We start from the raw sequence: 13,401 nt of genomic DNA, 5'->3' as shown, positions 1-13,401 counted from the left end.
CCCATTCAAGGTTGTTTGAATGATTGCGGATAGAGCCCCTTCACATTCATGTAACATTCCAGGCTATGTGTCATCAGGCCCCAGTACTTGTTCCACTTGGAGCTTAACAGCAGCGGCTATGATCTGGAACTCACTGTGAGGGTGGGTGAAAACAAAATTAATCAGGGCTTTCAAGAGGGAGCGAGATAGCCACTTGAGAGAGAACGATATGCAGGGCTGTGTGAAAGGAGAAGGGGAATGGGACCGAAGGATTTGCTCTACTAGACACTCACATAGACCTCATGGGTTGAATGGGCTCCTTCTGCAACGATTCTATGAAACCTTTTCATTAGTTCATTTTCTTTACTATCTCGATCCCAGGTCACACAAACTGCAGCAATTTTTCATTTCAGGGATCTGCTGCTTGGGCTGTAACAGAATCCAATAAATAACCCCATCCTTTGTTTCCTGATATATCCATCAAATGCTTTACAACCAGATATACTGAGCTAATCAACACTTGCTTTGTTATCACACACCGCTCCAGCTACCCATCTCCACCATGTTATTTGCTGACTAATTCTGTTTAGAATACACAGTGCACTATGTGCAACTTACTCTATTCAGTCCTTTTGCACTTTCCTGTTTTTCCCTCCTCACCCCTTTCTAGTTTGCTTTTGTTCTTTCCTTCAGTGCTGTTTAGCCGCACCCCAAGTGCGACGTGAACTGGAAACCCCCTGCAGACTATTATCATTTTCTCAGCCAGGATACATTCCAAAGTTGATGTCCTGCCTGTGCTTAACCAGGTAGGAAAAACTGAAACAAAAAATCTCCAAATAGAATTCCCTACAAATAAGCTCACAGGACACAATAATGTGTCGACAGATCCAAACCAACAATGGAACATCTCCCCGGCTTTCACCATGCGCATCCCTACGTAGGGCGGGCACGGTAGTGTAGTGGTTAGCGTAACGCTGTTACAGTGCCAGCGACCCGGGTTCAATTCCGGCCTCTGTCAGTAAGGAGTTTGTATGTTCTCCCTGTGTCTGCGTGGGTTTCCTCCAGGTGCTCCGGTTTCCTCCCACTTTCCAAAGACATACGGGTTAGGAAGTTGTGGGCATGCTATGTTGGCACTGGAAGCATGGCGACACTTGCAGGCTGCCCCCAGAACACTCTATGCATAAGATGCATTTCACTGTGTGTTTCGACGTACATGTGACTAATAAAGATATCTATCTATCTAGATACCTGGAAAGAGAAAATCATTAACACTTTGGAATGAACTTCATTTCAGTTTATCTATGAAATAACTGGCACCTCTTTTCATTGAGCATGCACATTTTGTTTCTACAAGTAACAATTTAAGTGTTACAGATGATTTCTGGCCAGGAATTTGATCTGCCCTAAATTTTAAGGGTCACAGAACAAAAACAAGGTTAACAAAGGAGGGTCTATACAATGCAGCCTGGCTGGTCGGCACGGTGACGAATAAAAGTACTCTTATGGTGAAGCTTTCAGTCGCACAATTTGGATAAAATAAAAAGTTGCTCATGGAGTACAAAAGCAAGAAGTTATGCCTTCATAAATCACCAATCAGGCCTCAGTTAAACTATGCAGCTCACAGCACTACACTTTTAGGAGAATTGTCAAGGCCTCGGTATCTTTCTACTAAATCTCTGTTTTACCCTTCAAGGTGATAATATGGTGCCATGAGATTGTTCTTCTTTGAGGGGGAAGATTTAATAGAAGTTTTCAATACCGTCAAGGGTTTTGACAAAGTAAGAATGATCAAGTTTGCACTGCCAAACACAATGGCATGATTGTAGATTCAATAAACTTTTGAAAGGGAAATTGAAAGATGAAATTTATAGGGCATAGGGAAAGAGGTGGAATTCAACCAATTATGCAGCCATTTCAGAGAGCTAATCCCAGTTTGAGGGGCCACATGGTCTTATCCTGTGCTGTACAATTCTATGATTCTACAGGAAGCAATTTCCAGATCAAAAGCCTGACAGCCTCTGCCGCAATTTAATTTTCCTCCCAATGAGGAAACAAGCTTGATCAGATATTTAGTTTTTTTTTGCAACGTTCTAATTAGCTGCTGATTCAGAGCTGAAATACACAGCATGTTATTAATTCCCCAAATTACAATCTGTTCCATATTAACACATGTGCGTAGAGGTACAAAAAAATCATACATCATGCTTTATTCTCAAATAGCTTGAGACAAGACAGTAAAAGTTGCACATTCTAAAAATACAAAAGCTCAGTTAGCATCCGCAGAGAAAATACACATTTTGGTTGAATAGTCTTAATCAGATTAACTGACGTCAGACAAGCTTGAAACATCGCAGGCTGCTTTTCCCTCTTTATAGATGCATATGTACAAGTTTTTTTCTGTATTTGTCAAGGCAAAAATTCAATGAGATTCCCTCCTCCAAAAACACTGCGCAAGAATGAAAGAAACTGAGCAAGAGACACTGCGGGAGATCCGGTGCTCCCGTTGCAGCCTCCTCGACATCGGTGAGATCAGATGCAAATTGGGGGCCACTTCATCGAGCACCTTCGCTCCGTCCGCCGGGATCTCCCGTTGGCCAGCCATTTCAATTCTACTTCCCATTCCCACAACGACATGTCTGTCCTCAGCTTCCTCCATTGCCAAACGAAGAGGAGCGTATTCCACCTGCGCAGTCTACAACCTGACTGCACGAACATCGAATTCTCAAACTTCCAGTAACCGCTCCCCCCGTCCCTTTCCCTCTTCTTTTTTCCCTCTCCTCTTGATCCACCTGGCCCCCATCACCCTATGTCCTTACCCTCCCCATCTGCCCATCACCCACGCACTCCTCCCACTAGTTCCCCTCCCCAGCTCCCTCCCTTTACTCCACCATCCCATCATCTTCAGCCCTTTGTCAGTTCCACCTATCACCTCCCAGCTTCTGACATCATTCCTGCCCTCACCTGCCCCTCACAACCTTCTCCCCCCCCCTTCCCTCCACCGGCCATTTCCCCAGTCCGGATGAAGGGTCTCGACCTGAAAAGTTGACTGCCTATCTCCCTCCATAGATGCTGCCTAACCCGCTGAGTTCCTCTAGTGCTTTATGTGAAGTGTGAGAATGACTCTGGATTAAAGTTGGAATGCCAATTCAGCAAAGTAATTCACTCTCTCAACTGGGTCGCCTGGGGAGCTGGGACAAGAGCATAAATCAGGTCCACATGCTCTGGCACTCCTTATAGACAAGCTAAATGGTGCTAAAAGGATCGGGACTGCAGTAACTCTTTTTACTCAAGCGAGTAAAGGTACTTTGCAATCAGGAAAGAGAAAACACGGGGAAAAATTGATAAAACTGAGAAATGCATCTTATTTGCAAAAAAAAAAATCCCAATGAATTGAGGACCACTAATCATTCATCAGCACCCTTTGGTAATATTTTTATCATTCTGAGACAATGGATTTCATACATTGATACGAATGTTTAAAAATGCAATCGTGTTTAAGTTAAAAATTCAGGTTTTACAGTTGCTAAATAAATGAACTTGTACATTTTTCATGCAATCATGCAAGATATTCTCAAAGGGATATTCTGTCCACTCCGCACGTACCTGTGGGGTCCTGTGCAGTTCGTAGAGGCTGAGCTGCGTGGTTTTACTCACCTGTGGGGTCCGGTGCAGTTCGTAGAGGCTGAGTTCCCAGGTCTTACTGGGGTTCTGAGTATTCACTGGTGCTGCCATAGTGAATGTGGGTTTGTTTTAGTTTAGTTGAAGGAATGATGATTTCTGCATGCCGTTCTCACCTAGATAACAAAAAATAAATAGAATAAAGCAAACAAAAGAGATTGCAATTAGAATTAAAAGGATTACTGTAAAATATCAAAAAGGTACAGGTGACCCCCATGTTACTGCCAATCGGGTCACGGAAATTCACCCTTGCAGAATTCATAAATCGCTACCCAAAAATTTGAGATATGGAATAAAATTAGCTCTCATGGAATTTATTTGAAAAGTAAATAAACAAAACTTTCTATTTCAACTCACATTTCTTGATGCATGTGCAGATGACAACTTTTTGTTACGAAAAATCACAATACAGACCATTTTCTAGAAACACAAACCCCTCGTTATTGCAGGGACGCTTGTATTAAGAATGGAAAAATGACCCCCTGCATAAATATTTTGTCCGTTATCCTTCCCTTGTATAGGGAATCACCAGGTTACGGAAGACCTGACTTACGGAAATACACCTTTATGCAAATTCTCCCACTAAATACGTATGAAACAACGTCTCCGTGAAAACAAACCTGTGAATTGTATTTGATCATGGATGTTTGTCGAAGAGTTTTCAAAGTTTAAAATAACATTGAAAAATGTACACCAAAAATGTCTGCATGGGCAAATATCCAAGTGTTTAAACTGTGGCTTGGTCAAAAAGAAATGTCTTACTGGAATTTTGGAGCCTCTGCTGGTGCTCTTGCGATGATATCTACAGCGACTAGCTGCAAATGAGTGAACTTTTGTTGTTATTTCTGTCACCCACTTGTTTCCCTTACTGAGAAAGTATTCATTTCTGACTTACAAATAAGTCGGTTTACAGACAATTCTCAGGAAAACAACCCTTGTGTAAGCCAGGGAGTGCCCGTACTAACTAAACAGTCTGCAATACAGCAGAAACTTTTTGACAGGTGGAAAGAAAACTTCAAAAGAAAACTCATTAACATGTGTGATAAAGAAATAAGCAGGGGAAAACAAGGGAGATACTAAGTTCTCTTCCACTCCATCCATCCTATGGATATTCCTAAGTATGGACACAGGTGCATAGATGTTACAGTTGGCATCAGTTCTCAGTCTAAGGAGAGGTAAAGCTAATTCTGATCCCTGTTGTAAAGTTACATGCATGGATGAACACAGCCTGTCACAGGATCTAATCTGAATCCATCCCTCTCTCTTAGTCACTTCCAACACAGTTCTACTGACACTGTCCAGCACCGAGGAAACCAGAATTAGCATGGGAAAAAAAACTGAGGACATAGCTTAATATTTAACACAAGTTTGAAAAGTCTGGTGTATTTTTGTTAAGAAGCTTCTTAAAGCAAAAAGTAATTTAAATATTTCAATGTGTCACCAGTAACAGAATTATTCATCCAACTGCATCACATCAATAAATAACTACAACAATGGATAATTCTGTAAATATTAAAATCTACTCTTAGTAATGACAAGCATTTTATAATTATACAACAGAAATGTTCCGGCAGGAATTGCATCAGACTCAGTTTAATTTATAAGGATATCTCCTTTACTGTACTGCAGGCCCATCTCTGTGATGTTCATACAGATCTTCAGTTCAATATTTCCCCTCTACCCCGTCCCATCCATCAGATCTCTGACATTTTTGCACACCTATCTAGATTTTCTGCCCTACATCATCAGATGCCATCACTTTCTCCACATCACCCCTTGCTGTACCCAAGAATCCTGCTGCAATACTGTAGTTAACCATTTTGATTTATCTGGAGATTAATTTGAGAAAACACTTTTTGAAAAAAAAGTCTGCCTTTCAGAAAGATGCAGACTAAAATCTATTGAAACTTGCCATGAGGAACAGCTGAATTTTCAAGCACATGTAATGGCAAATGATAGGTAACTAAATAATCTTCTGTAACTGTAAACATTCTTAAATCATGCAGGAAGAGTTATTAAACATTTACCATAGCTTGCATTATGGTGATCTTGCTTGAGGCAAGCTAAGACCACATTTAGTACTGGAGTAGCTGTTACAATGCGAAATCTCCAGGACCCTGGCAACAGCACATTCCTCTTTTAATAGGACTGCAATATACACATCTTTCAGTCCTCCTCATGCAAAATCTTTTCCTCCCCACACAGATCGCATTCTAACAAATTTTGATGTGTGTGAGAGCATGCAGATTATCCATTCTTGATACTTCCTACCGGGAACTTTTTCTTATCAGCACCCTCACTTTACAAAATGTCCAGATTCATTATGTTTTCACACTTGTGCTAGAATATTTGTTCATTTCATCTCACTTTAATGTCTGTGCAGATTCTTTTAAATCGTATCTTTCTGCACTTCATCTATACACCACTCATAATTTTTCTCATTGTTCTGTATTCCACGCTCAAAATGTTTCTTTCAGGCTAGTCAATCAAAGGTTCAATTGAAAATACAGGTTCCAGCTGCAATCCTTGCACTGACTCTATTTACTGAGACATATTCTCTGTAATATTCATCACAGCTCTCATACTTGAACGAACTGGCACAAGCCTAATCACTGGAGTTTAGCAACACTAAACACTTTCACTAAAATGGACTTTTTTTGTTCTAATTGTGTTCTTTCTTGTAAAAATTGTTTAGTTTATGTTTTCCTTGTGAATGCTGCTTATCTGATGCTATGTGCCTGTGACGCTGCTGCAACTAAGTTTTTCATTGCACCTGTGCACACATGTACTTGTGCATATGACAATTGTCTTGACTTTGGCAACACCCAAACATCTCAAATGAATCCTTTAATTTTGCACATTTCCATTTGTGCCTTACCATTTGTTTTCAGTCAGACTGAAATAATTTTATTAGTTAATAGTTAAATATAAACAGATATTTCACTGCCCACAATACAAATCTAGGAATGCAAATAGCCATTCAACCAACCAAGCCTAATATACATCATTAGCTTTAGCAGCTCTATCCTTTTGATGACTCCTAATACTGTAACCTCCCAATATTTCTCCCCCTTTGAAATACCTTTCCTATTTCTGAAACAGTTCATTCCAAGTTCCCAACTCTTCTCTGCATTGATCAAGAACCTGCTACTGGATCTCAGTAATATTTATTTCTCATTAAAACTGGACCTTTTTCAGTTGTATGCTTACGACCACGAGGATTTTAAGTATCCAGTTGTATTTCATACAAGGTTTTGAGTACTAAGTGTGGGCAGGCACGGTAGTGTAGCAGTTAGCGTAATGCTTTTACAGCGCTGGTGACCCAGGTTCGATTCCGGCGGCTTTCCGTAAGGAGTTTGTACATTCTCCCCGTGTCTGTGTGGGTTTCCTCTGGTCTCCAGGAGATAGAGTAGAGCAGCCTGAAGTAGTCTCGTACAATGATTTATTCAAAATTATATATCCTTCTGTCTCTCTTTGGCACTAGTCAATAGGTGCCAGTAGTTCCTTTTTTTTTAAGAAATGAATTTGTCATGTTCTAGATGTAATTGGCAAGGCCAGTATTTATTGCTCATCCCAAATTGCCCATGAGCAGCTGGTAGTGAATTGCTCTCATGAACAGCAGCTATCCTTCTATTCCAGTATTTAGACCCAGTGATGATGAAGGAACAGCGATATGTTTCCAGTTGACATTGGTGTGAAGCTTGGAAGGGAAGCACCTTCTGCCCCTGTGGTAGAGTTTTTGGGCTTTGGTAACTTATCTAGGTTCCCACTCTTCATCATTCAGTTCAGGCAACCAGTGTTGATATCCAAGCACAATCCCCTCATTCCCTACACCCACAGGAAGAGACTGTTCCAATGGAATCATTGCAAATCATCCTTGTCAGTATCTTTAATCTCTTTCTTGGCCCAAGAATGGAGATGATATCCCACCTCTGGCCTAACATTCCAGGACTGTCTGTATCTATTTGGCTCATTGTAGGGCAATCTTACAACAGAAGAGATCCATTTAGTCTGTTCAGTCTATGCTGGCTCTCAAAGCAATCCCATCAATCCTGTTCCCCCACTTATTTCACTGTAACTTACTCTCTCACATGTCTATCAACCCCACCTTGATCCTCCCAACACCCATCTGTACTAGATGTGATTTGGAGTAACCAATTAACCGCCAACCAATATATCTTTGGAATGTGGAGTTACAGGAACACCCAGGAGTAGACCATGCATTCACAGTGAAAATCTACATACCCCACAGAGACAGCACAGAATACTGGTCACTGGAGGGGTGAGGCAGCAGCACTGGGTGCAGGATCAAGGCAACAATGCCATTTCTGTTACTGAATTCCAATGTAAATGTTTGTTGGACCTGAAGCACAAGGCCTTGGGTGCAACTAACTGGCATTGATGGTTCTGAGTTTGAGCAGCTGGCAAGTAACTTACTGGGAAGGGGAATGGCCATTGACAATGGGGAATTGGGACAAGAAGACCCAGGCACTGATGGATGCCTTGGGGTAGAGAAGTGCAGCAAGGTGAGAGAGAACATTGGAGCCTAGCACTGATGGGTGGTCAGACTGGTTAGGGTAGGGGGACATTGGAGCCCAGCAATAATTGGTGGGAAAAGATGAGATGTGGGCATCAGAGGGGAACATCAGAACCCAGCAGTGATGGATAGTTGAAATACAAAAAGCTGCAGATGCTGAAAATCTGAAATGAAAACAAAATGCTGGAGATACTCAGCAGGGCAGGCAACATCTGTGGGAGAGGCAAACATTAACTCTGTTTTTCCTTCCAAGGATAGTGCTTGGCCTGCTCAATATTTTCAGCATTTTCAAGCGTCGAACCTCAGGGGAATCATGGGATCTGTGGAGTGGCAAGGAAGTAAGGCAGTGATGAGGACGCATCACAGGTTGAGGAAAGGCACAATGGTGGAACTGATCGAGCTGCTGCCTCACAGTGCCAGAGACCCAGGTTAAATCCTGACCTCAGATGCACTCTGTGTGGAGTTTGCACGTTCACCCTGTGACGGTGTGGGTTTTCTCCGGGTGCTCCAGTTTCCTCTCATATCCCAAGGCCGTTCAGGTTGGTAGGTTAATTGGTCACTGGAAATATAGTGTGTGTCGGCGAGCGATAGAACCTGGGGGGAGTTGATGGGAATGTGGAGAGAATAAAAAAAAGGAATTATAACAGGGTTAATGTAAATGGAAGGTCGATGGTCAGTGCAGACTCGGTGGGCCGAAGGGCCTGTTTCTGTGTGGTATTTCTCTATGACTCTATTCCAATGACGTACAGGTTAGGAAGTTGTGGGCATGCTATGTTGGCACCGGAAGAGTGGTGACACTTGCGGGCTGCCCCCAGAACATTCTACGCAAAAGATGCATTGCACTGGGTATTTCAATGTACATATGACTAATAAAGATATCTTATAAAAACTCATTTCAGCAATCTGGAGCTAAGTATAGTTCCTTACCTCTTTCATTACATCACCATGAGTTAGATATATACTTTCCTTTAAGACTAGCTGCTGCTTTGTTCCATAGAACCATAGAACAATACAACACAATACAGGCCCTTTGGCCCACCATGTTGTTCCCATTTACGTTTGACATCAAAAATTCTACCTGCATTATGCACTCTGTACCAACACTTTAGTAAAAACTACTGCCGAGAACTTCTCTCAAACATGCAGGCATTTTAAAATCATTTCCACAAGGATACCAGTCCAAAGTAAAGTTCTTGCCGCATTACATCTTTATAGTCAAGATCACAGAAATCAGCAAAGGTCCATAACTCATCGGGAGGGATCATATTACACTAAACAATACCACCATTAAATATCAATGATTTCAGGTCTGTCAGTGGCAAGAGTAAACATTGACCCAAAAGGTTTAGAGCTTCCCAGTTCACCAATTAAGCCTAGTCACAACACCATATTCTATCTATGATGGCTGGTTCCCAATTACCAGTTGTTGTTCTTTAAGTGAATTATTTTTATTTTAAATCCTATTTCAGTCTTTGCATATTGCACGATAACATTTTTTTTGCTTCACTGACCCTTCTAGTCTCAACTTAGCCCTACTCCACCAGTATTTCCTACAGACTTTCTATAATGTATATTTACAGCTAAATTATACAATGACTGAGCAAATCAGATCTAACAGACCAATGACTTTTACTCTGCCCCACATCCCCAACAAATAGGGTGGTTGCTTTTCACCTCATCCTTATTACTGAAGTTAAAAACAGATATACACTCACATAGATAACGAAAGACATCGGCATATCTTACATCACGCAGATGCAGTGATGGGAACTGAGAGTTACTAGGTTTCCCTCTCCAAAGAAGGTGCCTGACCAGCTGAGGCAGCATCTGTTGCCACGTGAGATGCCGAGAGGCCATTTGCCCTGGTTAGGTAGTAGAATTAGAATGCAAGGTAAATGGATGGCTAGTTATTAAGGTTAGAAAAGTCCTCACTGAAAGGGGTGTGAGAATTCTTTAGTTTTGAGTTCATGAGTCAGGAAGTCATGTTGCAGCTTTATAGAATCCTGCTTAGGCCGCATCTGGAGTACTGCATTGAAATCTGGTCGCCCCATTACAGGAAGAATGTGGAGGCTTTGAAGAGGGTGCAGAAGAGGTTTACCAGGATACTGCCTGGATTAGAGGGTGTGTGAAATGTGGAGAGGTTGGACAAAGTTGGGTTGGTTTCTCTGGAGCAGCAGAGGCTGAGGGGAGACCCCATATAAATTTATATTATAAGATCACAAGGGGCATAGATAGATAGCCGGTACCTTTCTCCCAGTGTCAAAATGTATAATACTGGAGGGCATGCACTTAAGGTGAGAGGGGTTAAGTTCAAAGATGTGCAATGCAAGTTTTTTGTTGACACAGAGATTGGTGGGTGCCTGGAATGCACTGCCAGGGGTGGTGGTGGTGGTGGAGGCAGATACGACAGAGGTATTTAAGAGACTATTAGCTGGGCATATAAATATGCAGAGGATTTAGGGATAAGGATTTAAGTAGGCAGAAGGGACTAGTCTAGTAGGATTTTAGTTACCAGTTTAATTATTTCGGCACAATATTGTGGGCCAAAAAGCCTGTTCCTGTGCTGTATTGTTCTAAGTTTTGTATCTTAAACAAGATATCTTATGGAACGAGCTGCCAGGGGAAGTGGTTGAGGCAGGTACATTAACAACATTTAAAAGGTTCTTGGACAGATACATGGATAGGAAAAGTCTAGCAGGATATGGGCCAAATAGGACAATCTTAGATGGGAATCTTGGTTGGCATGGACCAGTTGGGCTGAAGGGCCTGTTACTGCGTTGTATGACTATGATTCTACCAGCGGAAGGCTGTGGGTGCTGGCAATATTCATGGGTTAACATTATAGACATTTATTAATGTACATAATTTACTTTTTCAGACTTCAGTAATTACATACAGATTAAGAGTACGAAATCTTGCCATACAAACGACTCTGGGGTCCCAGTCCATGGAAAACAAATATTGGCCTTTGGGGAAGGACTATGGAGAATAAAAGTAAGGAGGTTTTAATGCAGCTTTACCAGGGAGAGCTGGTTCTCTTCTCCAGCTTTACAGGAGGTGCTTGCACTGAAGACAGTGCAAAGAAGTTGCTCCAGGTGATTCCTGGGATGAAGAAGTTGACAGACAAAGAAAGACTGACCAGGTTGGGCCTACACTCATTCGAGTTTAGCAGAATGATCTTACTGAAACATGGAAGATTCTGAGGGTGACACATACCAACATTTCAGAATGAAGGGTCACCCACTTCAGAGGAAGATTCAAAAAGAGGGTCATGAATCTTTTGAAATCACTGCCCCAAAAAGCTATGGAGATAGAGTCATTGAATATCAAGGCAGAGATTGACAGATACAGTCATGGAGCAGACTCGATGGGCTGAATGGCCTGCTTCTGCTCCTTTGTCTGGTGATATTTAATCGTGGGGTTGAATGATACGGCAAGAGAACAGAAGTTCATGGAACAGGCTCGAATTACCTACTTACTCCTGTTTCTTATTTTCTCATAACACTTTGCAGGCTGGACAGCTGCTTGTGCACGCCAAACTACCCAGGCCACTATCTGCCTCAGCATCATCCAACCAATATCACCCCCATCCTCAATATCTCTGCCACCCCTCCACATCCCTGCCATCTTCAATCTCCTCGCACCTCAGCCATTGTCATCTCCAGTGGCATTCCTCACTCTCATCTCCTCGGCCGACCCCCACCTCCCATCCCCCCAGCTGACACCCCACCCACACTCCCATCCCCCCCTGACGAAACGTCCTTCCAACCTTCAAGCCCACCCTCCCTCCCAAACCCCACCTTTCACCTCCTCTCCTGCACCCTCCCAACTCTTTCCCCCTGCCCCCACTCCCCTGTCCCCTCCCAATCCCACCCTTCCCACTCTCTCACCCCCGGGTGCTTCTATTCCCTCTTCCACTCCCTGGCCCCCCCCACCACACTCCCATCCCCCCTGACCAACACACCCTGTCTCACACACCCATCCCCACAGCAAATCCCAGTCCTATACTCCCATTCCCGTGGCCTAAAAACCCTCCCACAGTCCCAAGTCCCCCGTCGACACCCCCCCCACCCATCCCCCCAGACTAAGCACCCTCCCAATCTTCAGACCCATCCTCCCAACCGCCACCTTTCAGCCCCTCTCCCACACCCCCAGCTCCTCCCGTCCCCCACTCGCCTGTCCCCCACCCTCCTGCCCCCCCTCCCTCCTTGCTCACCCTCCTGCTCTGCCCAACGTCCTCCTTCCCCCTCTCCCGCTCCTTCATCACCCTCCTGCACAACCCCCTCCTTCCGAGCACTCCTGCTCTCCCCGCCTTCCTGCCTCCTCTCTCCCCCACACTCCTTTCCTCCCACCGTACCCTCAAGCCCCCTCTCTCCCCCTCATTCCCAGCACTCCTGCTTTCTCTTCCCCTTGTTCCTCGCCCTCCTGCTTTCCCCCGCTCTCCAGGCCCCCCAACACCCCCCCGCCCCCTCTCCCTCACTCACGCTCCCCCCCACCCACCATCCCCCCTCCCTCCGCCACCCCACACCCTCCTGCCCCCTCTCTCCCCCAACCCACACCCTCCTGCCCCCTCCCTCTCCCCCCACACCCTCCAGCCCCCTCTCTTGTGACCTCACACCCTCCAGCCCCCTCCCTCTCCCACCCCACACCCTCCTGGCCCCTCTCTCCCCCACCGCACACCCTCCTGCCCCCTCCCTCTCCCCCCACACCCTCCTGGCCCCTCCCTCTGACCCCACACCCTCCTGCACGCTCCCTCTGCCCCCCACACCCTCCTGCCCCCTCCCTCTCCCCCAACACCCACCTGCCCCCTCCCTCTCCCCCCACACCCTCCTGGCCCCTCCCTCTGCCCCCACACCCTCCTGCATGCTCCCTCTGCCCCCCACACCCTCCTGGCCCCTCTCTCTCCCACCCCACACCCTCCTGCCCCCTCTCTCCCCCACCGCACACCCTCCTGACCCCTCTCTCTCGCCCACAAGCCTTCTGCCCCCCCCTGCCCCCACACCCTCCTGTCCCGTCTCTCCACAACCACACCCTCCTGCCCCCTCTCTCCCACACCCTCCTGCCCCATCTCTCCCCAACCACAACATCCTGCCCCCTCTCCCCCACACCCTCCTGCCCCCTCTCCCCCACACCCTCCTGCCCCATCTCTCCCCAACCACAACCTCCTGCCCCCTCTCCCCCACACCCTCCTGCCCCCTCTCCCCCCC

At 45.0% G+C, this 13,401-nt stretch overlaps 1 protein-coding gene across 4 annotated transcripts in view; it reads right to left on the bottom strand.

Moving 5' to 3' along the window:
• The window catches only part of LOC127585914 (E3 ubiquitin-protein ligase RING2-A-like), a 31,423-nt gene that overhangs the window by 17,799 nt on the left and 223 nt on the right, over positions 1–13,401 (bottom strand). The window contains exons 1-2 of one of the 4 annotated variants that reach the window (XM_052043654.1): positions 9,941–10,027; positions 3,583–3,773 (exon numbers count right to left, since the gene is read on the bottom strand). In XM_052043654.1, the coding sequence (XP_051899614.1) occupies positions 3,583–3,711 (129 nt within the window). In that variant the 5' untranslated portion in view covers positions 3,712–3,773; positions 9,941–10,027. Of the gene's footprint in view, positions 1–3,582; positions 3,776–8,635; positions 8,814–9,940; positions 10,028–13,401 lie in introns of those variants that run through there. The other 3 variants (XM_052043653.1, XM_052043657.1, XM_052043656.1) reach the window with 3 other exon arrangements.

This window comes from Pristis pectinata, chromosome 34 (genome assembly GCF_009764475.1).
Source record: "Pristis pectinata isolate sPriPec2 chromosome 34, sPriPec2.1.pri, whole genome shotgun sequence".
NCBI classification, from domain to species: domain Eukaryota; kingdom Metazoa; phylum Chordata; class Chondrichthyes; order Rhinopristiformes; family Pristidae; genus Pristis; species Pristis pectinata.
Note: the sequence above shows the minus strand (reverse complement) of the source record. Positions and strands in the feature narration are given on the sequence as shown.